Raw genomic sequence first — 26328 nt, forward strand, 5'->3', positions numbered from 1 at the left:
GATGTTTGTTTAATGAACTCCCCTCTCTGGTTAAAGTAACAGAAAGCACTTGTTAGTATTATTGGCAGTTTATTGCTGCCCTGCTTTTAAAGGTGAACTAGAACTACATCAATTTACTAAATATACAATTCAGCAGCACAAACCAGTTCTTACATATTTTGACAGGTAAGTTCTTTTTCATCTCGAATAAATCAGAGAGATAATAGATACTCGTTACACTCTAACACAAAGTCGGTTAAACTTCAGGCAATTGATTTGTTCAGTTAGAAAGCTAGAACCAATATGAATCCATTTCACCTGCTTTGGGACATTAAAAGTGACAACCTTTGTGTGATTCTGCCAGGTTGGCAGAGTCACACAAAGGTTCTGGTTCTTGTAGCAGTCTCAAGAGGTTAGAGGGGCATCAGCCCAGCAGCAGGAATAATATCTGCTCCTTTTTCCATAGAGAATCAGAGGGATCCCTACCAGAACTCTGGAAAATGCCCTCCAGCCTGGTTCATGTTTGTGACTGGACTCTGAACCTGGCTCCATGGTGGTGACATGAGGTCCTGGTATCTTTTAGTAAGATCTGCAATCACAGTTGTGCCTCATGCAGCTTGATAGGTCCACCACTGGCACCCTGTCCTACACAGATGAGAACAAGCTCATGCTGAGCACCTTGGTGTGTTCAAGTGACGGAGTTTAGGGACACCATGGCAAATGTTATACTGCCCCCAACAACATAGATTTGCAACAGTTTATTCTTCATAACCGGACAGATTGATATCCCCGCAGTGTAACCAACTTGGTGTTAATCAACTTATTTAATAAATTATGGAATTTCCTATCCAAAATGTCTAAGACCAACTTTATTGTCACACTATTCAACATTACAAGGCAGGTACTCCAGAAGGAGCTTATAAGCATATTTTACATCTGATTGATTATTGAACTGGGGACAAAAATCTTGAGTGCCCACCTTGAAGCTTTGGAGATTGTTTAGATCTTCTGTGCCTAAGGTCAGTCCGAATTATTTGAATTTCATGGTTTATAGCTTATTTGCAGCAAGTTGCAGCCTCAATATTCAAAGTTGTGCCCACTGGCTGCTGTTCTATCAGAGATGATTTTATGATAGGGAAATCCCATCATTGCTTCTCCTACTTTAGATAACGAAAAAGGACTTCAAACTCCTGGCTGGGATGCTCAGGGACTTCTACTCTTACACTATAGAAAACATCCTTAGTCGGAGCATCACAACGTTGATGGTGGCCCTCAGGAGTGTAGTTACTTCAGACAAGAGAATGAGGCAGAACTTTTACCTTCAAGCCGCGAGACTGCTAAATGAGACTGCAACTCACACACTGCCTATCTGATACTCAGCTACTCAACTGATAGCTGTTAACCAGCTATCTAACACAATGGGGGGGGGGGGGGCTGATTGAAATACTTCTCTATTTCTCTTTCTTTTGTACAGCCAGTCTGGCACTTGAGCATTTCACTACACATTATAGATGTGTAATTGTGTATGTGGCAAGTAATTAAATTCTTCAAGGTGTAGCGGCATAAATACACTTAATATGTTGAAATAAATGCCTTTAAAGTGCTCACTACAAGTATAATATGATCCCTAACCCTTGAAAGATTTTAATATACAATAAATTACATTTGACAGTAATTTTGAGGTAGGTTTGCTTATCAGCCGCTAGAGGGACCTTTGGCCATTTTTTATACTTGCGAATGTAGGAGCAGATTCAAACCAATTTTTAAAAATGCGTAAATTTCACGCTGAATAAAACAAGTGACTTTATTTACATTAACAATTTTTAATGCTGTTGTGTGTACAGTGTTATGTGTTAATGTGAAAGTTCCCTGTATTTAGTTTCAGCTTTGACGAAAGTGCCGGTGAGTAATCGCAGGTTGCATTTTGAACACACTGATGGAGAACAGGCGAGGCTTTCAGGTTAGTTACGCGATGGCCGCTCTCTCAACAATGTCAGGATTTCGAAGCGAAAACAATGGCTCCGTTGCTCGAACAGGCGTGTTGCTGTTTTGACTAACTGTCGGAATGGTAGCGGTATCGTTTTAGCTCATCGGTTTTGCGTTAAAGCCGGGCCGGAGGTGAGCCGTTTCTGTTAGGAACTCAGTGTTTTTCTTGTTCGTCTCCCGGGCCTGGCTGGAGCTGCCTACACTGTAGCGGCGGGTTGCTACTTTCGGATGAGCGGGCAGTAGGTGTCGAAGAGGAGAGGGGTCTGAATTTAATCAAACTGAAGGTGAAACGAGTCTACAGATCCTCGTAGTGAGGCACGTAACTGGTAAAATTTTATCGCTGTGGGTTGAGGGACATGAAGAGCATAGTTTTTAACTCCTAACGTGATGTTCTTGCTAACTAGCATTAGCTTACCGTACCGTTGACTTGCCCTAGCTAAAGCGAGAAGGCATAACTAATTTACAATCACATCGCTCTGATCTGAGGTGAGAGAAACGGATAGGTGGGCGTTATACTGAGTGTTTCGGAAACCCGATTCAATGCGTGGAACGTGAAATCTGTCATGATGCCGGAAAGCAGCAGTTTGCATATTCTAGGTTAGCCGTTGCTAACAGCAGGTGGCTAGCTGAAGTATATGGTCAGTGACGTAACGGTGATCATTGTTTTGACAGCACACGGCATCATATCCGCGGCTAAGACCGTCCCATTTGCTAGTCTGTTTAATTTACTTATTTTACCCATGCAAGAAGAACTACAACTGAAATATAGATGTCCGAAAAGTTGATCGTTAGCAGCTGATGTGACGCAGCTCGCTAGCCTGACAGGTTGCCATACAGAGTGCTCATAGTCTGTAATTACTGCAGCACTTTGCATCTGTTTGGCTTAATTCCGCAGGGATTTTTTTAAAGCTTACTTCCCTGTGCTGATGCCCGGTCATTTTTTTTCTTCTATCAGTAGCTTCTGCACTGTGTGTGTAATGGTGGTCTTTCTTTGTGTGACAGTTGTAGGATGGATCCAGACGGTGGGGCAGATTCACAAAAAGCTGTCAGTTTGCAGTGGAAAAGCTACAAACTCGTCCAGGACCCAGCCATTAGGCGTGTCACCCAGAAGATCTACAGATATGATGGAGTGCATTTCAGTGTGCCAGTGAGTTAATGTTCACTTTTATTTATTTATTTTTATCTTCAATCATTTCGACTGTTTATTTTTTGTCCCCAGGACTCTGGATTTCCACCTGTGGGAGAACTGCGAGATCCAAGACCCCGGAGACTGTGGTCCAGATATACAGAGCTGTCTCTGCCAGTGCCAAAGTTTAAGGTGAGAATACTTGGATTAGTGTTCATTTGACACGTCTCGGGAGCTGTCTGTTTGATTATCTTTTCACTGATCCTTTAATTTGTTACTGCAGCTTGATGAGTTCTACGTGGGTCCCATACCTCTCAAGGAGGTGACCTTTGCTCGACTCAATGACAACATCAAGGAACCCTTCTTGGCAGAAATGTGTGCCAAGTTTGGTGAGGTGGAGGAGATGGAGATTCTGTTTCACCCCAAGACTAGAAAGCACCTAGGCCTGGCCCGAGTATTGTTCACCAGCACCAGAGGAGCCAAGGACACAGTCAAGCACCTGCACAACACCTCTGTCATGGGGAACATCATTCATGCTCAGTTGGATATAAAAGGTAAGTTAAAATGTCTCCTCTTTGCCATCTGATGCACATTGTTACAGTGATGCTTTGGGCAGTTTCTTTATATGCAGTTTGCAATTTTAAATCAAAAGACAAAGAGAGTCACTTTTTCATGTAATCTTTTGAGCAGTTCCTCAAAGGAAGAAGACTTGCTAACAAAACACAGTCAAATGACACAGAAAAAAGCTGCAGTTAAATCTAAAGTTTTTCATACAAACCATGTTAGATATAAATTGTTTGTGTCTGTTGATTCGGTTTGAGAGCTTGCATTTAAATAGCTGTGACTTTTATTTTTATACAGGTCAACAGAGGCAGAAATATTATGACCTGATAGTAAATGGGTCCTACACTCCTCAGACAGTGCCTCTAGGAGGCAAGGCTTTGACAGACAGGCTTCAGCCTCAGGCTACAACACAGCCACAGCCTGACACGGTATTGTGACTGCACAAACATCTCTTCACTTATTTAGTGATGTCATGCTTGAGTGGTAATCTGAATGAAGATGCATTTAATTTGATATATTTTTACTCTGTTTCCATAGCCATCAGAAATGAGGCGAAGGCTTTCCAGTGAGCTTGCAGTTTTGGCAGCAGGGGTCCAGGCCCTCACATCGGGAAATGTCACACCTTCTGTAGAGGCTGGCTATGATCAGCGTCTAGACACGCCCCCCTCCTCCATGGCAGGTCCTTACACCCCAGGCTCCTCTGCGTCATCTCAGGGTGGGGGAGGAACACCTTACAGCTCAAGATCTGGGACCCCTTTTTCACAAGACTCGGGCTATGCTGGTGGAAGGTTAGTTTCTGATAATTAACTGGAACAAAGCATCTTGAATAAAATTTACCTTAAGTGGTCTTACTGTTGTGGTTTGGTTCAAAGTTCTGTGGAAAAGACTGAGGCACCCCTTGTTTTGATATATTTTGCTAGGAAAATGAGAAATGGATGCAGCGATTTATTGAAACATGCAGTCATACATGAAAATACAGTATATGAGGCAAAAAAACAAGATTTGTACAATTCTAACAAGTTCGATAGTCTTGAAATATTTGTTTTGACAACCTTTTATTTTTCCACATAGCCTGAACCTTCTGAGGCAAGCTTTCTTGTAATTTACTTCAGAAATAGTTCTCCAGACTTTTTGAAGGTCATATCTAAGCTCTTATTTGGATGTTGGCTGTCATTTGTTCCTTCTCTGTTTCCTCAGTAATTTTGAGGTTTAGGCATTGGAAAGACCAGTCCATGACTGATGGTGTCCATTTTTTGTTATTGCTTTTATTGTGTTTCTATGCTTTTACTGGATTGGCAGTATGCTTGGGATCATTGTCATGCTGAAAAATGAAGCTATTGCCAGACACTTTCTAGATGGTACTGAGTGGTGGATCAAAATCTGATGCTACTTTTCTGCATTAATAATTATAAATACGGTCCCAAACCATAACCGAGCCTCCACCATATTTTACCATGTACTTCTTTCCTGAACTTGTCGGTGCATATGATATGAAGGGAAATTTTTGGTACAAAAGACCTGGTCTGGTCTTATCATCTTTCATCATTTTGTTGTGTTTATTGTGTCCTTTGTTAGCTTGGCTTGCACAGAGGAGGGAAATACTCTCAGGTTGTTTGTTTCAGTTGTGCGACATTGAGTTTCCAATAGTATTCGCCACAATTAGATTTCACTGTATGTATGTATTGTATGTCAACCTCAAAATCCTTCTCATGTCATCCCTTTTAAAACAAAAACATTTAAATGACGTTACAACACAAACCACATTTTCCTTTTCACATAAAGTCAAAAAGCATCATTGTCTGACTTAGTGGTTCATATATAAATTCTTCCTTTCTGCATTTTAGGCATCCTGGTTACAATACTGGCACAATGGGCAGCGGCTACCCTCCCCAGGACATGTTACCTTCCTCATCTTCGTCTTCTGCAGTCTCCTCGACGGTTGGAGGATACAAAGTGTCACGCTACTCTGATGAAGCACAGGAACCTTCAGTGTATCACCGGGGTCGTCCTATGTACCCCCCAACCACATCATACCGTCCCAATGAGCCACCATGCTACCCCCCTTACCCTAATGTTGGAGGACCTGGGCCACACATGGCACACCACTCCTCAATGCCCCCACCACCTCTTGCCAACCAATATGATCAGCCCCTAATGTCAGAAAGGGAGAGGGAGCGTGAAAGAGACTCAGGGGGACGGTATGGGCCAGCAGGGATTGGTTCCAGGAGGTCATCTTATCATCACCAGCAAGACACAAACTCTTCCTCAAAGTACCATTCCCATCATTCCCACCACCATTCAGATCGCAGGGATGACAGGGGGTACAGGCGAGACAGCCTGGGCTCTCGGTCAGGTGACCACGGCCACCAGAGACACCGCAACCACCACCATTCTCACAACCACCATGGCAGCAGCAGCCGCAGAAGAAGCAGCCATGACCGGGACAGGGACAGAGACAGAGATCGAGATAGAGACAGGGACAGTGACTACTCTAACAGTTCGGATCCCAGGTACAATTCCAACTCGTACCGCTCTTCATCTAACAGCATGTCTCCTCCCCCATCGTCTTACTCTACATACTCCTCCAAAGAGCCTGCCCCAGCCCCTCCTCAGGGATTGGACGTTTCCACTCGCCTAGGGAGCACAAGTGTCACAGAGAGGGGTTCTCTGCCTTCATTAGGTGCTGAAAAAGACTACCATGGTCACCACAGTGCTCTCCCTCCACCTCCCCCACCTCCTCTCCCACCAGCTTCTGTTATTGCAGCAGCTGTAGCAGAAACACTTGGAACACTGGACTTCAACCAGGATAGTCCTGCCGGTGAAGAACAATGGACAAAACCCAAACGTCGTCCCAGCACCCCACCTGCCCCACCCAAGACACCCCCGCCTTCTTCTCCGCCCCACCCCACCATTGCTTCCTCTTCTAATTCTCCTTCTTCTACTTCGCTTCCCCACCATCTTTCATCTTCTTCTAGCTCCCCTCCACCCCCTCAAAGGGACTCGTCCTCCCCAGAGCCAGATTCCACCAATGAGAGTTTACCGTTTGTCTACCACAGCAGCAGTCTGGACTCTCGTATTGAGATGCTTTTGAAGGAACAAAAAGCTAAATTCTCTTTTCTTGCCTCTGACGAAGAAGATGAGGAGGATAGGAAAGAGGAGAAGCATGGGGGCGGAAGTGGAGATGGAACAAGACGTGGGTCAAGTGATGCGAAAGGGGAGCGGGAACAGGTGGGGGACAATGGCGAGAAAGACCACAGGAGGAAAGGGGAAAGAGACAGAGATGGCCACAGAGGAAGAAAAAGGGGGAAAGGGGGAGAAGGCAGGAAGAGCCCCACAGTACTTACAGCATCTACACCACCCGTTTCTACTTATTCTCCCCACATCCCACCCCCAGAGGAAACTCAGGCCCAAGTCGGCCCAGCTGGTCCTGGAGCATTGCAGGAAGAGTCTTCACAGGCTGGATCTGCTGATGCACAGAGCCGGACAGGAGCGCACACACCACCTTTTAATGGACAGAGTCAGGTATGATCTGTCCTGATTCCATTTATTTTTATAAATAGAATCAGTTGTTTTGATTGTCACCCAGAAATACCTGTCTGTGGGCAGAGAAATAAATATTTGGTGGAAATGAATAAAAACATCCTCAGTACCAACACAGTGATTAACATCCTGAGTGCTGTCAAACATAATGTTCATGTTTTGGCTTCTTGCTTTTAATGTGCCCGTTTCTATGTTAGAAAAGTGGGACAGAAAAATAATTCAGTAAGTGTTATTTTGAGAATTTGCTTCAATATGTGGGTGGTTACTCAACTTAAGACAGTAAATTCTGTTTTCTTTCAGGCCTCTCCTCATTCCTCAGGAGAAGACATGGAGATCTCAGATGAGGAGGAGGAGACTACGACCATAACAACCGTGACCACCCACCAGCCATCAGTCACCTCAGGATCCTCACCTTCTTCATCTCAGGCTGCCATGACTTCACAAACAACAGACCCCTCATCTTCACCCCCACCCATCTCTGACTCTGCACAGCACTTTGGCACCTCCATGCACCCTCCCATACCATCCTACCCCCCTCATCTGCCCCCTCCACCACCCCCTGGTTACTCCCTACAACCCCCACCTCCACCAGGGATTCCTCCCCTTCCTCACATGGAGCTGCACCCTGAGTATCCTCCCCCCATGCCTCACCACATGTATGACTATGCCAGCTCCATGGAGCTGATGAACCAGTACAGTGGTGGAACCCCTATGTCTTTCCAAATGCAGACCCACATGTTAAGTCGCCTACACCAGCTGCGCATGTCATCATCCAATGGCACCACAGGCCCGGGTGAGGCAGCTACTGCAGACTACAATTCCTACCATCTCCACTCTATTCCACAACATCACACACACCACCCCTACATGGACCAAGAGGGCAATGGGGCAGGCACTCATTATGACCAAGACCACCGATACATGCCACCCCACATGACCTATCCCTACCCTGATCCCCACAGCACTCAAATACCACCCCATCCACACCATGGTATCCCGCCTCCACACACTGGCTGGCCTCCACATGTCTTACCGCCACACTATCCATCTTATATGCCCCCACCTGGCTATGGCACGATGCTGCCTGGGGATGGAGATGAGTACAGGGCTCCAGGGGAGGAGATGTCCATGCTGGCAGAGAATCCTCATGAAGCCACAGTGCAGATGGTCTTGGCCACTCTTATCCAAGAAATGAAGAACATCATGCAAAGGGACCTGAACCGCAAGATGGTGGAGAATGTAGCCTTTGCCACCTTTGACGAGTGGTGGGAGCGGAAAGAGACCAAGGCCAAGGTAAGGAAGCCCAGCCTCAACAATAATGAAGGTCATCTTTCTAAGGTTGCAGTTAATTTTTGTGTATGTAAAATAAATAGGCCCACCCTGTTACTTACTCCATTTAACTGTAATTGATTTTTTTATAATTAGCATGTTTTTTTGTTTGTTTTTTTTAATGAAAGATGTCATTCCTGTTACTATTTCATCTCAGTTTAATGATGCTTTTATTAGTCAGTTAACTATATAAAAGAAAGACTGTTTGTTACAAGGCCAGAAAAAAGTAATATCTTCTGTAAATGTCTACTTTTTGTAGCCATTCCAGACGATGGTTAGGGGGGTTTCTGCGTTACGGGATGAAGAGAAAAAAGAGGAAAAGGTCAACCGTCCACGGGAGCCTCTCATGTCTCTTGTGGATTGGGCAAAGAGTGGTGGCATGGAGGGATTTTCTCTCCGTGGAGCACTACGACTGCCTTCTTTCAAGGTAACGGTACTTTATTGCTGCAGATTTTGGTTTCATCTCCATGTTACTGTATGGAATCTATACTGCCTTCCTATTTTATGTTTGTTTGTTGGAGTGTCTCATTTGCCATTACACCACCAAAACACTAGGTGGCAGTGGTGCTTGTATGCCACCTTGTTGAGGCACTTTGTTGATGTCATTAAATGGTAACTGAAACTGTTCTCCATGTTGGACCTAATAAATACAGAATTTATGTAGTTGTACTGAACTCTGTTTTTATAAGGGAGACCTGTCCAGTGTCAGGAGTTAGAAAAGACAGTAATTTCGTTCATACATGGACTGAATGTGACATGAACATAATAAAACAGCATAAGTTTCACTGCATTATCATCATGCTGTTTTCCTGCTTATTGTTTCTCAGTCAATAGTGCAGTATTTACAGTGCGTGTTAGTACCAAATGGACCAATAATAATGATTTTGTTGGTGCATTGTGTAGTTAGGTTTCTTATTAGATACTCTTCAAGCTATATTTAAGGCTGTCACAGGTAAACCATACTGTATAAATGTTTAGCACAGTATATGTCAAGCTTAAGTCAATAAATGGTGTCAAGAGCGTAGTTTAAAATAGCTGATATTGTCATTCTAATATTTTGAATTTTTATGTGGTACCACAATATTCAAAAAGTGCACAAGTGTTTGGTGTTGTCAGTTTGTGGTACTTCCTCTAGTTCTGAAAAATAGTCAGACTTTGTAAAGTCAATTTGTGTTTTTTTGTTTTTATTCTTAAAAAATACTTTGAACTATGCAGGTGAAACGGAAAGAACCTCAAGAGTTTGAAGAGGGCGACATGAAACGGCCACGACCCTCAACACCACCGGACGAAGATGATGAAGGTTTGCTCAGCTGTAATTCAGACTTTAAAAAAAAAAATATGGGTTGGATTACTTGATCTGCTCCATGTAAGTCTTAAATTATCCTGTTTTCAGCTGCTGACGAGAGAATACCAGAGGCAGACAGGCATGGAGCTGAAAGGGACAACAAGAGGAGGAAAAAGAAGCCAAGAAATCGGAAACCCTGGGAGCTTGACAGCGAGGGAGAAGAAACATCTGATGGTTCTTCTACTGAAAAGGTTTGTCTGTTTGTTTTAAAATTGTGATTCAAGATTAAAACACAATTTTTAAAAAATGACTTTAGATTATTAAAAAATATGAATGTGATAACATGAGTTTATAATTCATGTTGTCATTTATTTTAGTTAGCTACAGATAAGAACAAAATTATTAGCCTCGTATGAAAATTAAAGTTGTTTTCAAAACTTTCCAAAGTAGTTTCTACCTCTCAGCTGTAAAAGGCTGATGGGATGTTGCTGTCACCCCATTGGGCAGGCAGGCGGGCATCCCAAGTTTGCGACGTCAACGAGGCAGCATAGGATTTTAAAATTCATACCACTGGTGCATCAACTAAAAGTCTCACATGAGTTTGACTCCCGGTGACCTTGACCTTCTGAAAATCCTGTGAATACAATAACTCAAGAAGGAAGTCGCCTAGGATATACAAATTTATGCTATATGTGCATCTATTAGGAGGCTGAGGGGTAGCACTGGTGATCACCAGTATTTTAAAACGTACAAGGGATTTTTAACATAGCACTTTTAAGGATACTATTTATTTAAACATTTTTTAGAAACCATAAGTTAGTTGTTTCTTGATTTGTTTTTACACACAATAACAATTTTTTGAGAAAACAAAAATTACCAGTGTCACCTTTATAAGTCGCCAGAAAATGTGACCTATTTATTGAGCCATAGCACAAACCACTGCTGTGCAATGATGTGCTTTGACTTTGTGAAGGTTCAAACTGAAGGGTATTTTCCAATTTGCATGCAGTACTAAAACAAGCAAGGGTTTGAGGTGTCTAAAGAGCCCATTAACAGCTGTCAAGACACTAGTGAATGACTAAGCAAAGTTGGAACCAAAGAAATGTTTACTTTTGTCTCATCTGACCAAAGAAGAGTTCTTTGGCCATGGAGACAATGCTTATGTTAGAGAACATAAGCTTTGTTCTCCAACTCAACAACACCAAAGCATGGGTTGTTCCTGGTACAGAAAGCCAAGTTAACATTGAGCCCACTGAGGTCTGTGCCAGAAGACCCATTAAATCTCTGGAGGGGCTTGAGAGATTTGCCAAAGAAGAATGGACTGCGATTGCTCAGGAGATGTGTGTGTGTGTGTGTGTGTGTGTGTGTGTGTGTGTGTGTGTGTGTGTGTGTGTGTGTGTGTGTGAGAGAGATTTGATGAAAACTATAACAAACAACTGCAGGCTGTTATCCAGGAAAAGGATACGCAATTGGTTATTAATATCAAGGGGGGTAATAACCCTGGTAGTTTTTATGAAACCTGTGTGCAAAGTAAAATAATGTAAGCATCCAAAAAAAACCAATATGTTTGGAAAAGCTGTGTTTAAAAATTCCATGCTCTCTTTAACACCACTTAGGAAATAGTTCTGTAGTGAATTGAATGCAATAAAAAAGAAATTTTCATAGCAGGGTTACAAATTCTGTCCTCACCTGTAGATGGCAGGATGTCACTGTGATTATATTGTTGTGATGACAACTTTTTTTTTCTCCCCCCCCCCCCCCCCCCCCCCCCCCCCCCCCCCCCCCATGTTTAGGAGGATGAGGAAGATGAAAGTGGAAAAGAGTCTGATGGTAAATCACAAACAGGAATCTCATAACTTTATGTTCTTATTTTCAGCTATCATGACTGTTTACATTGACTTTTTTATTTTTTTAGATGATGTCCTCAGTGCAGACAGTGACGACGAGAGCCTCTCATCCTCTTCTGAAGGCTCTTCATCTTCAGGATCTTCATCTTCATCCTCAGAAGAGGATGAAGATGAAGAGGAAGGAGAGCGGGCAGAGAGTGAAGGACCAGACAGCATGGATGAGTCAACTATGGATAGCACAACTGAGAAAGACAATGAGAGGTACATCGCTTGTACTGCTGTAATCAGAATTATATAACAACGAATGTTGTACTTTTCAACATTCAAATGCTTGTTTTGTTTTTCTCAGGGAAAATAATGCAGCTGTTCCAAAGGCAGATGTCAAAACAGGTTAGTCAGAAGTTGTTATAAATCACCAAAAAGCACCAGTAACATAATAGCTTCAGTTCGAGTTCAATCTTTGAAAACTTGTATTTTTTCTCAGGTGATACAAAAGATGGCAAGGCAGACACAACGGCGCCTACCAAACATCCCCCCTCACCACCATACCCACGCCCTACATCCCCTATCGTTCTTGTGCCCCCTCTCAAGAAGCGCAAAAAGACAGTCTCCTTCTCTACAGACGAGAACGAAAGCAAAATGCAATTGCCAGCTGCACCACCATCTCCGTCGCACGTTTCGGGTGAATCTCCCCTCCTCTCAGGCAGGCTTCCAGACTCACCCATCACTGCAACCTCACCCAATTCTCGTCCCAGTCAGGGCATCCAGCTGCTTCCCTTTGCCTCTAAACCAGGCGAAGGGAATGCTCTCATTGTGCCCCCATCTGGACGAACCCAAGATACAGAGGAATCCAAGAGAGGACCCCTCATTTCTCCCCAGACTACCCCAGTCAAATCCCCTAGCAAACGCGGTGCAGGCAAAGAGTCTCCCAAATCTTCTGCTCCTCCTGTTATGGTGTGCCGCACTGTGCAGAACCTGCCTTTGGACCATGCCTCTATGTGTAGGATGGCCTTTGAGGAGGCCCCAGCACCACCATCTGTCAACAAAAGGTCCAGAGGCAGACCACGGACATCTAGCCTGTCTACTTCTTCCTGTCACTCTCTCAGAGAGGAAGATGAGGATGAGGAAGAAAGTGAGCAGAGGTTAAGACTAAGAGAACAGGTTGGGGCCTCCAGCCTCCTGCAGCTGGCCTCTGCTTCAACAACTGACCTTTCTGTGTTAGCTGATGTGGCTTTGAAAATGGACCCTGATCCTGGAGACTCGGAGGAGACAGAAACATCTGATGAAGCAGAGGAGCACAAGATGGAAGGAAATTACTTCGCCCCAGAGTCACTGGCCCTCCTTATGAGTCCAGGGGCTGTAATCGTCCTTATGGAGCACAACTACTGCAAACCCCCTGTTGTCCCAGTACCAACTGGTGCCAAAAGGACTTCCTCCAGACAAGATTCTTCTGTTTTGCTCCCAGCCGACCTCAACTCTATTTCTGGGGTGCTTGAAGCACCAGAGGAAGTCATTGGAGATCCACTTACATCACGGGGAGATGCAGGAGAATTCTTTTCTGCAGTGGGAGAGATGTGTGACTCTGAGGATACGGGCCATGTTACGCCGGTGTCTCCATCACCAAAGAAGAAGAACCTAATTGGCAAGGGTTTTGAAACTGAAGAGGAAAAGAGCAAAAAGAGGAAGAGGAAAGATAAAGAAAACCTTGAGGTTCATCACACAAAAAAACAGAAGGAGCAGCCAGGCAAGAAACAGAGGAAGCGGAAATTAGAGGTATATTTGTCACGTTTGTTCCTGTAAATGTTTGAGATTGTGATAACCGTAAACATGCCACAGGCAACAATAGCACTGACTCATTACCAGTAAGCCCAAAGTTGGAATTTTGAAATTGGTACAGTTGAAGAGTTTTACACGTCTCGAAAGAATTTCCGCTGGTAAACCTTTGGACTCTCCAGACCAGGAATATATTTCCAGTGTAGACATAAATGTAGTTTTTGTGCATGTGGGGTTTTTTTGCATTTACAGGACTGTGTGATACAGTTTTGTTTTTTTTATTCTTGGGTGTGTTCTGGCTGAAAACAGATGGGGTAACAACAGGGTGTACCCTGTAGAAGCGCTCTGCTCTCAGTCTTATTGATGCAATCACACTAGAATTACTGACATTTCCTTAGCATTGCTTAAAGCTAACATCAGCCAGGTGCTTTGCATCATAAAAAACTTCTTTTACTTGCGCAGATGAGTTTTCATTAACCATAAACCTGCCAGTGGCATGTCTAATGTCCGATGGCGCTCTTTGCAAATACAGCAGGTAACAGTCCAGAGACTTCGTCTGAATCAAACTGTCTCAACTTGTGCACTATATATGAAAAAGTACCAATTTGGATGAGTTTCTGACTTGTTTTTGCTATTTTCACCCCCTGAACTTAGTCAGATGGATTCTGAGGCATCTCCTCTCTTATAGTTATTTGAAATACCAGATGGTGCTCCAAACAATAGGTTACCTCAGGTTCATCTTTGATCTTTGCAAAAATTTCTGGCACAACTTCACCTGCTTCAAAGGTGCGTGGAGAGAATGAAAAAAATCACAATGCAGGGACTCCAGCAACACTTAAAGGGAAGAGGAACAACTTTATTGACTGACCAACGCGTTTCGGCTTGTGGCCTTCATCAGGGTCATAGTAACACAAAGTAGAAATGTGCTTCAATAAAAGGCAGGAAACAGAAAAAAATTCAAATTAACCAATCACATCTTCATAGGTAAACCAGCTGACATATAACAGGTTGGTATTGGTAAATTGGTTAAGTCATGCCCAAGTAAACACTGGACTAGATAATTAATTTAATTTATTTTATCAACAAAAGAAAGAGAAGCTTTCTAGACATCTCGTTTTAAGACATAATTGCGAAACGCGTTGGTCAGTCAATAAATTTGATCCTCTTCCCGTTAAGTGTTGCTGGAGTCCCTGCATTGTAATCTTTGATCTTTACCGCGTCTTGGCACAGCACCTGTGCCTTTTTTCTAAGAACATTTGTTCATGAAAAATGTCAATGACATTCAGTCGCTGGATATAGTTATGAATATTGTTATGGATTAGATGACTTTAACTGGCTGACTGGTGTCAGTCTGTATTAGTGTAAACACCGCATAGACTAGAAACTAAAAGACAGTTTTTTCTTTCCTGCAGGACTCAGATTTGGACGAAGATGTGGATGTGGAGGAGCTTGAATCTGGGGAGCTGTCCAGCTCAGACACGGAGGAAGAGTTGGTTGAAGAAGTGAGGAAGAGTGAGCGGCTCTTTTTGCAAGAAGCAGGAGTAACAACATCCCAGAACTGGTCGAAACCTGTCCCAGCGCCTGAGCCACCAGCTGTGAAGTTTGACAACCGCAGTGAATTTGAGCAGATGACCATCTTGTATGACATCTGGAACTCTGGTCTGGATGGTGAAGACTTGTTGTTTTTGAAGAAGACTTATGAGAAGCTGCTGCAGGATGACCATAGCTCTGACTGGCTCAATGACACTCATTGGGTCAACCATACTAATATCCTTTTCAGTGATTATCTTTCACCTCAAACCTGTATGGGCACTAGGTTTGATTTACATGGAAGTGACACAATATCCAAAAAGTCTGTTATGAATTTACTAAATTGTCTGCATAACGTGACGTTTTTAAATTCAGGAATGCTTTTATATTTGGTTCCCTGTTGTCAGCCTTGACCTTTGGGCTGCACTAACCAATTTGCCAAATCCTCGCCGCAAAAAGAAGAACATAGATGGGCAGCTTCGTGAGCATGTGACCGGTTGTGCCAGGAGCGAGGGGTACTACGCCATCAGCCGCAAGGAGAAGGATGTCTACCTGGACCTTGACCTACCCGAGCAGGTCATACGGGAGGTGGAGAATGTCGACACCTCGGTAGGCAGATTCCAAATCTTTTTGGATGCATCTTCTTTTATTTCTTTTCCATTTATTGAATCTGTTGTTCTCACATCAGTTTGATTTTGTCTGTTAAAGCAGTCGAGAAGCTTTGCTGAAATACTTGAGATATCTTGCAAAACTTGTTTAGGCTTTTCCTTAAAAATGAGTCGGCATCGGGTAACAGGCCGACGCACTTGGACAGTTCAATGTTCATGTTCACTCGATCACAGATAACGTTCACTCTCCTAATCTAATGTTTGTGAGATTGAAAATTCTGTTGTGCCTGATCCTTCATTTGTTGTTGAAAGAACAGGATAAAATGCCCGTGAGGTGAATCTGTGCATGCAACAACCTAAAGTCAGTAAATCTGATTGGCAGTGGAGATGTTGGTGTGGACGTGCTTTCGATTGTGTGGAAAGTTGAAGCCGAGTTTAAATGGAATTTTAATGTGATATCCAGTTGAACCTTTTTTTTTTCCAGGAAAAATATTTTGCTGGTCTCCACTGCCTCAGTAATCAATTATTAGGGGTTTGTAGCTGTTTCAGGGTATTATTATAAAGTCAACATTTGGCTAGATAGTGCCTCTCAGGCATTTGGAATGGAGGTGATTCATATTTGGCTTAGTCGAAGTGGTAATTTTAGGATTTGAGATGAAAAAGGTGAGGGTTTTCAAATGACAGAGAAGTAAGATGATGAGTATGTGGACATTTACAATACAGAGGTTTTAGGCATTAAATTTGTGCTGTCTGGTGGTTGAGACAGACTCATGCAGGGGAAACAAATCATATTTAATTTCAGTCGCATACATCACTGCTCATATGTTTAAAGCATGGCATGTATTCTTTGTCAGTAAAAAGAACATTAAATTCAACAAAACAACAACAGTGCTATAAGGGCTGATAATAATCAGTAAATTATTGATTTCTAATCATGCTTAAAAAAAAGGACAATACAAACTGAAAAACTGTGTGAAAATAAGAGTCATGGAGAAACGTGCGAGATGCGTGTCGTTTCTAGTCGGACTTCCTGATTATCAGGCTTGTATGAGTCAGAATGTGGTCGTTCACAGGAATAATGTGATGTCTGAAAACATCAGGCTTTTGTTTTTCCTTGCAAGACTACTTGAAACAAAAATATTTCTCTCTGACTGACCTTTTTTTCTTTTTTTTCTCATCATCTTTGCTGTTAGAAGTGGGTTTAGAGTGGTGAAAGGGTGTGATGAATTTAACAACAGACGAAACAAGTGCGCCAACCTTGAATGTAAACGTGTAGTTTTCCCTTTGTTTTCCCGTTTTGTTGGCAGCCATAATTGTAACATACTTGAAATTCCAACTTCAAGTTGTGTCCACTGCTTTTGAGTTTAATGTTCATATCACGTATCTTATCGTCAGTATTCAAAAGCAGTACAAATGTTATTGCATTTCGAGAATGTTGAAGAGTGAATTCTTCCTCTGGGTCAGTGGCAGGATGTTTCAGTCCAGGCGTTATTTCACGTAAAGCACAGTGATCATTCCTGTTTGTGACACAGGAAATCCATAATTCTTTTTTTCCTGATGTAGATCCGGATTTGTCACATGTGAATTACTCCTTCCTGAACAAAAGATGATGAATCCAATTTACGTCAAAGGATCCTAATGATCACATAAATTCTTATGAAGTTCCCTGAAAAGTTTCATTATAGTGAGTGTCACACCTTTAAAGTAAATGGCCTATATTTATATAGCGCTTTTACTAGTCCCTAAGGACCCCAAAGCGCTTCACATATCCAGTCATCCACCCATTCACACACTGAGTGTTTCGGAAAGAATAATCAGAGCAACTCCAACTCCAACTTTCCTCAAGCATGGTTGAACAGCTCTAGAAATTTGCACAGCACATGTATTCCCAATCAGGAATTAAACCAATTCTCCTTTATTAAAAATAAAGGAGAAAATCTCACATATTCAAAAATTGGAGGATTTGAATACATGTTTTATGTGTTTTTCATTAAAAAGACTGGGTTCAGTCTGTAACTTCCATGAAATACTGCTAAATTGGGTGCCTCTTAGCTGGAAATACAAACAGGAAACATGAGCGCAGCGTTTATTTACACAAACACACTAACCACTATGTCTTCATTAGAATTTACTTAGAAAAAAACAAAAATAGTAAGGCTAGACCGGTTGTGCACTTATCACTTTGTATTGTATTTTGCTCAAGTATAGACATCTCCCAGCCTAAAGCAAACAGAGACATGCAAATATTAATATTAAAAAAAAAGGCAGTTTTTTATTTACAGCTAATTAATTTCAAAGACCTGAGGCATGAAGCCACTGAAGGAGGCGTGTGGACAGAGGAAATAAAAATGTTTGAATGAATTTGGGGAAAATAAGTTGGAATTGCTGATTGTATTGCGCTAACCTTTAAATGGAGTTCAGCTTGGATGCTTTTTTATTTATTTGTAATGGCTGATTAAAAATAATGTGTGAGAACCATTTCCTGTGTGCCAGGAGTAATTACAGTTGCACTACATGCATATAGTCATACTGCATATATGTTCATGTGGTCAGCTTCAACCTACAGAGCTATGGTTGCCCGGTGCATAATGCTGGGCAGTAACATAGTATGTGTCCTGAATGCATCACAGTATTTTTAACAGTTACGTGGGTCTTTCAGCTCTTTGTGAGTATTACTTTGGTGTAAGTGCAGGGAAAGCTTTCTGATAAGTCTGCCTAGAGTCAAAAGCAGAAAAAAAGGAGTAAGAGGTCACAGATCCCCACACATTTATCATAGGCCTAAATTTGGCTATTACTGTGATGATTCTATGATTTCATCATGCAACGTTCCTCTTTTATAATATCCGCAAATAAGGTTTGGGTCACTTGGGGGTGATGATCTTGATGCTCATCAGACACTCATATGATGCACCATCATTGGTCCCACGTGCAGCCAGTTATCCTCCACACAATGCCAGATTGTCATGGAACGTAGGAACATTTGAAAAATCAGCTCATTTAGTGTTTGTGTGAGTTAGAGTGGAAAATCCACGTTATCGTGTTGCTGTGCAAGGTTTATTCCTCCGTAATGTATTTCCCATTTAGCCGTTGTGCTTTCCCTTACTGCTTCCATGGACACAAGTGTAGTTCCTTATAATCATACACACAAATTATTATATTTTACTGTGGCATGTTTTATGCAGTCTTGCTGTTTCTAGAGTTACAGACTAATTCAGACTCTGCAAAGAATGAGATGTAGCTGGGGCACCACATCAGTCTGCGTCTTTTGTCTCTGCTGCTTCGAGGTTTTTATGTGCTTATATCAGGAACAAAGAGATAATAATAATAATAATAATAATAATAATAATATAATCCCTGTTTATGTTTTCAAACCAAAGATTTGTGGCAGGCTTAAAGAGTTACTGATACTCAGGGGGATCTCTCCCCCCGCACACAGAGCAACACAGACACACATGATTTAACTTCATGATGATACATTGAAACAGTTGTTTCACTTAGCTTTATAGGTGAAACATGAAATGTAATCTCATGGATTATTATCTTGATTGTAATATTGATCTTTTTAGTACTGAAAGCAAAGCATTAATTGGTTGTAAAAACACAGAAGTTGCATAGTCTGACAAAATCTAAAATGATGTTTGAGGCGTAGCATGACAACATGTCAGTTCATTTTGTTTCTAAGGAAGTTTCAGCTGATTCATTTTTTCCATAGATTCCTTTTCCTTGTTTTTGGAAATTTGTGCTACAGTTACACTGCTAGGCTCCCTTTAACACTCAAGTTTTTTTCACAGTAGTTATGAGAGTAATTTTTGATATGTATAAGGAACGCAAGTTAACATCTGAAGAATTTAATTATTGAACCGTAATAGAGGGAAGGCAGTGGTTGGGACTGAAGTATTCGAGGGCAGACTTGCTTCTATTCTTGCGTAATAACTTTTCCAGTCATATCTCTTTCGCAAATGAACCTCTGCTACAAGAGCAGGGGTATTGGAAATTGAGGTCAAGTGTGTTTTTCAGGTTTATGCTGTGTCCCATCAAGGCCATCTGATGAAGGCTTAGTGTAACCGTTGCACTCTCTGAAGCTCTTCTGTTTGTTTCCTGGCAGGGTGCTAACCGAGTGCTATCAGAGAGACGTTCAGAGCAGCGACGCCTCCTCACTGTCATCGGCACCACTGCTGTCATGGACTCTGACCTGCTTAAACTCAACCAGCTTAAGGTACAAGCAGCACAATATTCATGTGGTCACTTATTTACAAGCTAAACGAAAAGTTAAACTGCAACCTGCGACTTGTCAACAGATTTCACTTAAAAAAAATGTATATCTTTGCTTAAAAACAAAAACACTGTAAGTTATGCCACCTGACACAATAAATTAGAGGGTTTACAGTTCACGGGTGTAATCAAAAGGTCATCTAAGGAATAAATTTCCAGAGCCTGAAACTGATTCCATGCTTTTAGAAGCGCATAGCTGAATTTAGTAGGATATATACCAACATGTTTTACAGTCTAAACACAAACAAGACGTCTGTGAAGGTTCTCAGTCATCCAGGTCATCGTAGCTTGGAAAGAAAAGCATCTGGACTTCTTTAAGTCCAGACTTAGACTACAAACAAGACCAATTTTGACATAAACTCTGTGGTTTATTAAGCAAAAGGTTTTTCCCAAGCCTCACAAGATGAAACTCAGGGCTGAATGCAGAAGTTTTACCTTCACAATGGTGGTTTTATCTTTTGGTTTCAAGAGGAATTTGTTTATTTGTTAATGTGATGTCTGAATAGGAGTTTTTTGGAAGGTGGCTCTGCTCTCGTTTTTTGTGTGCGTGTGTGTTTGGTTTTGAAAGAGGCTGTATCTCTGGCTTTCATTGTTACACAAATCCGGGGTCGGAGTCACAGATCTGCCTCTGTGCTAAACATGCAGAAAATCTGCTCACTACAGTAGGTCAGTGGTCAAACGTTTGGGTGTGGGCCTTTTTTGCATGTTCTTATTCTAGTCAACAATTTTTTTATTTTTTTTTCTGGTTTTCACACCAAATTATCAACTTGAATTAGTTTACCTTTTTGAATTGTTGAAGATCCGATTATAAAACAAAGATATAGCCTGTAAGTACTTAAAACTGTTTGTTAATTCAGGACAGGTTAGTTTATAAAAATATCTATTGCTAGTAAGGCTCCTCTTAAATTACATCCGCTCTGTCCTGATGCAGTTCCGAAAGAAGAGGCTTCGTTTCGGACGCAGCCGAATCCACGAATGGGGCCTGTTTGCCATGGAGCCCATTGCTGCTGATGAGATGGTCATTGAGTATGTGGGTCAAAACATAAGACAGGTATGACTTATAAGGAGTTTTGTGTTTAACCAGTGATGGTTTTTGAAACTTTCCAGCCATCTTGACATCTAAATGTTTTCATTATCCACTGTTGCCACTAAACAAATCTGTAAAATACTTATACAAATAATAAATCTCTAATAGTCCTGCTGTGTTGGACCCTTACTCTTGCATTGTAATATTGATATGACGGTATGTGAATTGCAGTTTTTCGGACACTTTGAGGGTGTGGTCAGTCAGAAAATGTTCTTTGTGCGCAGATGGTGGCTGACAATCGAGAGAAGCGTTACGCACAGCAGGGCATCGGGAGCAGCTACTTGTTCAGAGTGGACCACGATACGATTATAGATGCCACCAAGTGTGGGAACCTGGCACGATTCATCAACCACTGCTGCACTGTAAGTCTGAAAACACTCAACAATAATCTGCCTCTTACATGCTTTAGATATGGACTGATGTTAAGTTCTGCAGCTGTCACCCATCAGTCTGTCTATGCTTTTTTCCCCCCTTGCAGCCAAACTGCTACGCCAAGGTCATCACCATAGAGTCCCAGAAAAAGATTGTGATCTACTCAAAGCAACCCATTGCCGTCAACGAAGAGATCACGTACGATTACAAGTTCCCACTGGAGGAGAACAAGATCCCTTGTCTGTGCGGAACGGAGAACTGTCGCGGGACGCTCAACTAGTCGACGCACTTCTCTACCGCACTTACCAATGGCCAATGGCTAGCCATACCCGTAAACACCTCCCTTTCCCCATGAGTTCGCTCTCCTAAATGTGTAACTTGAATCACCCCAGTACCCTATGCTGCCCCTCCTCATGGCCTCATAGCCAGCCTCACAGTACCTAGGACGTAGACACGCACACACTTGGCACTTTTCACACGCAGTTTTCATTCTCTAGGCAGTTCCACAAGCTAGTGGGTGATGGATTGGCGTCATCTGGCTCTCGATGCATGACAAGGCCTTTAGCATCAGCTCGTTAGTGGCAGTATTACTGGACAAAACCGGGTGCTCCAAGGAAGTTGTTGCGTCAGTCAGGGCACGAAGGATTTGTCTGATTCCATGCCAACATCCGTTTGAAAGGAGACAATGTGGAGAAAAAAATAGAAAAGGACAAACGTTTATTGGCACTCTCTCAGACATGGCTTCATTACTCTTTTAAAGTGACGGCATCAGTCAGACATGGGTCATTTTTATGTTCCTCATGACTTACTTTCAAAAGGATTATATTTTTGTAAATAACTATTGTTAGTATCGACTTTAGTGAAGTGAAACTACAATTTCGGTGTTCATTTCCTTTGCCATTATCTCTAAGAGCAGCACTTGTTCACGTGTTTGCATGCTGCTGTGAAAGTTGTATTGTGCGTCTCATAACCAGCCTCTGAAATATTGTTTTTTCTTTATTGGGTGTAGCTGAAACAAATCGGTGAGGGACGCTTTGATCTTTAATAAAAGCAGTAAGTAGGAAAAAAAACTGCTGATTAGGGCACTTAATAATTCACAAACATGCACAAGACATGCAAAAATAATATTGTGGGAAACTATCTGTAAACTTGGCAGCATGCAGAGTTGTGCCAGGCTCCTACTCTCTAAGATTTTCTTTGTGACAGTTACAGAAGCCAGGGTGTTTATCCAGATGTGAAGCAGATGCATTTGGATGCCGTCACGTTAATGATAAGGAGTTCATGTCTGAAAGGGGCTTTCTTTTGTCGGCGTCGTCCAGGAGTCACTCCTCTAGTGTCGAATTCCTTCTGTAACCACGCACCCGTACAAATCCGCACAGAGACGCACACGAATACCAGAAAAATTCAGGGTTTTTAGACTCGCTCACTAAGGGCGTAACTTTTAAGATAAATCACTTCAATCAATTTGGTCTTCAGTTATGCAAGATTTCCAAGCGTGAGGGTTGTTTTGGAGCTTTTTTTTAAAAAATTTCATTTCATAGTATTATATTATATTACTATTGCTGTTATTAATGGTATTGTTACTTATTTGCATTAGCTGTAAGTATATTACAGTGAAATGAGCTTCAGTGTACCCATCCACTGTCCTCAGTGGTTTTGTCATCCACCAGCCCTATAAATCCTTTCTCCTCTCTCCACTGTGTGTTACTCTCCTGTTTTGCAACAGTCTGTATGAGAGTAAAGCCGTTTTAACCCACTGTGAAAATGTGTAATTTAGGTTTCAGCTTACAGTGTGCGTGTTTTTTTTGTTTGTTTGTTTTGTTTTTTTTAAATGCCACTGCTAAACTTTTATATTCCCCTGTTTATGTTTTTTTTCTTCTCCAAACTTATGGATACTGACATATAGGTGCTTTTAACAAATTATTTGTGCGCTCTTTGTGGGTTCTTTATTCATCTACAATAATTAGGGCTGTGCTTGTGAAATGCAGTTGAGCACATGTCCAGTGGGAGTGGGATCAGAAATTGTCAATGACTGTTTCTATCACCAACACAATGGAGGGGGAGTGTATACATTCATAACTCGCATCGCTTGTTTGTCAGCGATGATTTGGCACGCTATCTGCTGTGTTAACAGAGAAGTCGCAAAAGTATGTTCTGTTGTCGACAAGGTCACATGTCCCTGTTTGTGGGTGAATTCTAAAGATTCACAAAGGACACGCAATCCTATTAGCAATGACGCTGGTTTCACAGCCGTTGCGTTTGTTGGTTAAAAGCATGTCAGTGACGTAAGTCAAGAAAAGGTTTTGTTGCTGCTTACAATATATCATCCTGTTTCGTTTCAACACGCGCACAAATTCCTGTTTAAACAATTGACAAAAGCGTTTTCTGCAAATCCTTCTCCCTAGTTGCTTTGTTAGGTTCTGAATTACACAAGTGAGTTTGTGAGTAATGCTGCTGGCTTTGCAGCCATTTGCTACAAGTTTGCATTTCTAGCAGAACCCCGAGTCAAATAAAGTTATAATAATAAGAAGAACTCCTTCGAGGTAAACTTGGCAGATCTTTTTGTAAGGCACATTTATTTGATTTGGTTGTTTCTGTTCAAAGACGTAAAGTTCTTGTTTTCCCCTTGTGTTGCAGATCTTTGCAGAATTCATGAGAATGCATTATATTTTACTTCAGTCATCCCTTCTGAAAGATCGTAACTCAAAAAAAAAAAAAAATCCTGCTTACAGTCTGTTTGCATTGTAGATAGGTGAAAGTGTCCGTGTCCCTGCGAGGTTAACAATCCTAGGCAGTTTCTGATACGTTGCAGACGGGGATTTCAGTGACCTTTTGTGTTGTATTTTTTTATTTTTCATGGCTATGGCCGTCCAAAGTTTAACTTTGATGTTGAACTTTTAACTAAACTCCTGTTTATTTGTTCTTTCCCAAACAGGAAAATGTGTAAGATATTTCTTGTTGCAATGAAAGCCTTTCAGTACAAACCAACCCTCTTTAATAAAGGAGAAAAAGATGAAAGGAAAAAACAAAAGCAAAAACAAAAAAACAAAGAAGTACATGTAAATATTGTAGAGGTGTTTGTTTCTTGTAGAAACACACTGATTCCAAGCTGTAAATATGTTGTTCCGTTTCCTTACTCAATGAGGAGGAAACATGTACATACCTTCCATTCATTTATTTTTTATTGTTTTTCCTTTTAATTTGATGATTATTTTAATATTATTTGCAATATTTCTCTTGTATTAATGCGTTGGACCCTTTATTAATGGTGCATTAAAATATTTTTTAAATAAATGAAAATCTTGTGTTTTTCTTTACCAAGTCAGTGTCCTGCTGGATATGGATGTTCAGATTGGAAACAAGCGTGAGAGTCTAAGTGACTTCTAGTTGATCTCTTATGCCACTTTAAAGGCATGTTGGTTGAGCAGGAAGTTGTGTGCCGGAAACAATGCATCTGCAACTGTCATAGACTGTAAGAGGAAGCAGTGAAATCTGATGAGAACAGATGGTGACCTGAGTTGACGAGGCTACAGCTGGCTAACATGTGCCCTTATATGCATTTCCATCTCCCATCTTTTTAGTGCTCTCCCTATAAGGCCAACTTTCTTCTGATCCACTGTTCCTCACAGTGAAAAGCAGGTGAGTGTGTTCAAGAGGCAAACATATTAAAAACATCAGCAGAAAAACATGGACCATTTTGTGTAAGGGATTACTTTTACATTCACAGGTCTCCTGATCCACTTTACTATAACAATATATTCATGACAGAAGGAAAGTAAAGGAAGCAAGATGAGGCCCCTGTAGCTCCCCTCATTACTTCTGAAGCCATTGGCTGCTGGGTAAAAGTTAGTGAGGGCAATAAAGGCACCAGGTTCAGGTTTGTTATTCTCAAAACAAGTTGGCTAGAGCCCGTCAAATATTTGTAAGTTAAAAATTAAAAGCATTACAGCTGCTAGCATGGCTGAATACTCCTAGCCCTGTAACTCATCTGGAAGCAGTAAAAAAAAAGTTCTTAACCTTTAACCATCAAGTCATTCTTATCTGCTTCCTTTTGAAATGACACTATAGAAATGTGACCAGTTTTCTTCCCTTTTTTCTAATGACGTCCTCTGTTTAAGTATGGTGGATAAAGTGTGGTCTTAAAACTGTTAATACATTTTATGGTTCATGGTTAGGATCAATCCTAGCTCACCTCAGGCACAAGGATTGGTATGCGGTGTTCCTTAGTCTATCACAACAGATCATTTTTATGTTCTTAAACATTAAATATCATTGGTCACCTTAAAATCATCAGTTAACCAAACAGGCATGCCTACAGACTACTGGATTTATTAGTACACAGTGGGTTCGAACACCCAGGTTGAAGAAGAGGGCTGTAACAGTGCTAACCACTTCAAAAGCATTTTTTTTTAGTAAACTTGAGAAGCAGTTGTGCACTTAAAGGTAGGTGTAATCAAGCAATGCAACATGCTAAAACAATTACAGAGCAGAAGATTTTCCAAAGTTTACAAAGATCCTTTGTAACATTTAGTGAAGCATGGTGAACACAAGAAGGACCAGTTTCTGTTATAATGCAGCATAAATGCCTCTTTTCTCTTTTCTATCAAACTAGAAGTTGTTGACCCAAATTACCCTCACTAATGGTTGCCAACCAGCAAAAAAACTAAAAATAAATCTATGGTTTGCAATATCGTATAATATAAAGTAATATTTGTTTCCAAAATATAGTGAAATAGAAGCAAAATGTAGGATAATTCATATATTTATTTTATAAACAACATAAATATGGAACTGACTCCATGTTTATTTAAAGCAACATGTATTTATATCTATGTATATCAATACATGTGACCTGGTGTGAGGTCACAATATATCACATAACATAGTATTTGAAATTGTTATTTTAGGCTTGCATTTTACTGTAGTTAAAATGACACAGGGTATTATTATCGAAAATATTACAGGCAGAGGTAGAGAGTAACAAAGTAGAAATACTTTGTTACTGTATTTAAGTAGAATTTTCAGGTATC

General features: G+C 41.4%; 1 protein-coding gene across 4 annotated transcripts; it reads left to right on the forward strand.

Annotated features, from left to right (window-relative positions):
• The first annotated feature begins 1881 nt into the window (after nt 1–1881).
• Nucleotides 1882–24566, forward strand: setd1a (SET domain containing 1A, histone lysine methyltransferase). 4 transcript variants are annotated; one of them, XM_006803024.2, is made up of 21 exons: nt 1882–1939; nt 2968–3112; nt 3185–3283; nt 3375–3645; nt 3953–4083; nt 4193–4443; nt 5500–7177; nt 7496–8488; nt 8784–8951; nt 9740–9824; nt 9918–10060; nt 11603–11639; nt 11725–11917; nt 12006–12046; nt 12141–13429; nt 14842–15196; nt 15387–15568; nt 19673–19783; nt 20771–20890; nt 21151–21288; nt 21405–24566. In XM_006803024.2, the coding sequence occupies exons 2-21, from the start codon at nt 2975–2977 to the stop codon at nt 21576–21578; spliced, it is 6597 nt and encodes a 2198-aa protein (XP_006803087.2). In that variant the 5' UTR covers nt 1882–1939; nt 2968–2974; the 3' UTR covers nt 21579–24566. The 4 variants fall into 4 exon arrangements, with proteins under 4 accessions (XP_006803087.2, XP_006803086.2, XP_006803089.2 ...); XM_006803023.3 differs by lacking the exon at nt 1882–1939 and adding an exon at nt 1950–2280; XM_006803026.3 differs by lacking the exon at nt 1882–1939 and adding an exon at nt 1950–2249.
• The last annotated feature ends 1762 nt before the right edge of the window (nt 24567–26328 follow it).

The sequence above is a fragment of the Neolamprologus brichardi genome, chromosome 4 (genome assembly GCF_056152115.1).
Source record: "Neolamprologus brichardi isolate AB-2024 chromosome 4, ASM5615211v1, whole genome shotgun sequence".
Lineage (NCBI taxonomy): Eukaryota > Metazoa > Chordata > Actinopteri > Cichliformes > Cichlidae > Neolamprologus > Neolamprologus brichardi.

Excerpts from the sequence above, each read along its gene's own strand:
- setd1a (XM_006803024.2), top strand. The coding sequence starts at position 2,975 with ATGGATCCAGACGGTGGGGCAGATTCACAAAAAGCTGTCAGTTTGCAG. Across the intron at positions 11,640-11,724 it reads AAGTGGAAAAGAGTCTGATG|ATGATGTCCTCAGTGCAGAC; the intron begins GTAAATCACAAA and ends TTATTTTTTTAG. Across the intron at positions 20,891-21,150 it reads TGGGTCAAAACATAAGACAG|ATGGTGGCTGACAATCGAGA; the intron begins GTATGACTTATA and ends CTTTGTGCGCAG.